Source organism: Egretta garzetta, unplaced genomic scaffold (assembly GCF_000687185.1).
Source record: "Egretta garzetta isolate BGI_Z169 unplaced genomic scaffold, ASM68718v1 scaffold498, whole genome shotgun sequence".
NCBI classification, from domain to species: Eukaryota; Metazoa; Chordata; class Aves; order Pelecaniformes; family Ardeidae; genus Egretta; species Egretta garzetta.
This window is the reverse complement of record NW_009260494.1, coordinates 147752-148700: the sequence shown is the minus strand read 5'-3', so window position 1 is coordinate 148700 and position 949 is coordinate 147752. Positions and strand designations below refer to the sequence as shown.

At 46.7% G+C, this 949-nt stretch overlaps 1 protein-coding gene across 1 annotated transcript in view; it reads right to left on the bottom strand.

Annotated features, from left to right (window-relative positions):
* IGF2BP1 (insulin like growth factor 2 mRNA binding protein 1) overlaps nucleotides 1-731 on the bottom strand; it is a 29185-nt gene extending 28454 nt beyond the window's left edge. Inside the window, exon 1 of the mRNA XM_009644395.1 lies at nucleotides 574-731. Within this exon, the coding sequence (XP_009642690.1) occupies nucleotides 574-731 (158 nt within the window). The remainder of the gene's footprint in view (nucleotides 1-573) is intronic.
* Nucleotides 732-949: the final 218 nt, after the last annotated feature.

Below are 949 nucleotides of genomic sequence, written 5' to 3'. Positions count from 1 at the left end.
TTTAAATCCCTCCCCGGCATGGCACGGCCAGAGCAGCCCCGTGGTGGTTTTGTTCTTTTCTTTAAGTCCTCATCATCGAATCCCAGCAAAATTCACCGGGGTTTAATTTTTTTAATTTTTTTTTTGGTTTTTTTTTTTTTTTTTAATTTTACCGTTCACTTGGAAAACAAAAGCTTTTGCCCGTTCGGCAGTGGAGGAGCCCAGCCAGGCTGGGAGCCTCTTCCAGTGCCCCAAGTTTGCGAGCCCCAAGCCGAAGGGCCGTCCATCACCTCGGCCAGCGCTGGCTGCCCTTTAACCATTTCGTTCTAAAAAAACCCCCCAACCCCCAACTTGCTCGCAGGGGAAGTTTTCTTTTTAAAAAACAACAACGAAAAAAAGGAACGAAATATCGATCCTCAGCGGTGCCCCTCGCCTCGGGGCCGCATCGAAAGCCAAGTCACCAACACCTCCCATCTCGCGTGCAGGCTCGGGTGGGCTCCTCCTGCCTCCTCCGGCTCACACGGATTCTTTTTCCCCCAACAGAAATTAAAAAAAAAAAAAAATTCAAAACAAGAAAGGAAAGCGCTGTATTACCTTTGCTTTTTAGGTACTGAATGTTCAATCTCTAGCTGTTTTCCATGAAGCTCCACTTTCCCTAAAAACAAAATGTGTCTGTTTTTTAAAATCCGGGTGGAGTGGTCGGCAAGCCGTGGGCAACGCCGTCGCGTGAGACCTCGCCATTCCGTCCACATTACGACGAACTACGCACAAATACATTTTCTGATCCCTTTACAAGTGCATTTTATTAAATATAAGACTGGCTTCAACTGGGAAGCGGTGGGAGGGAGTGGCGAGTGAGCTGTCTGGACAATGTTCCTCAGGAATATTTAATTCCTTAGTTCATCCCGCTCTGAGTGGAAGAAAATGAGGAATAATATTTTGAGACCAATTCTTTGCCTTTAGCCCATTC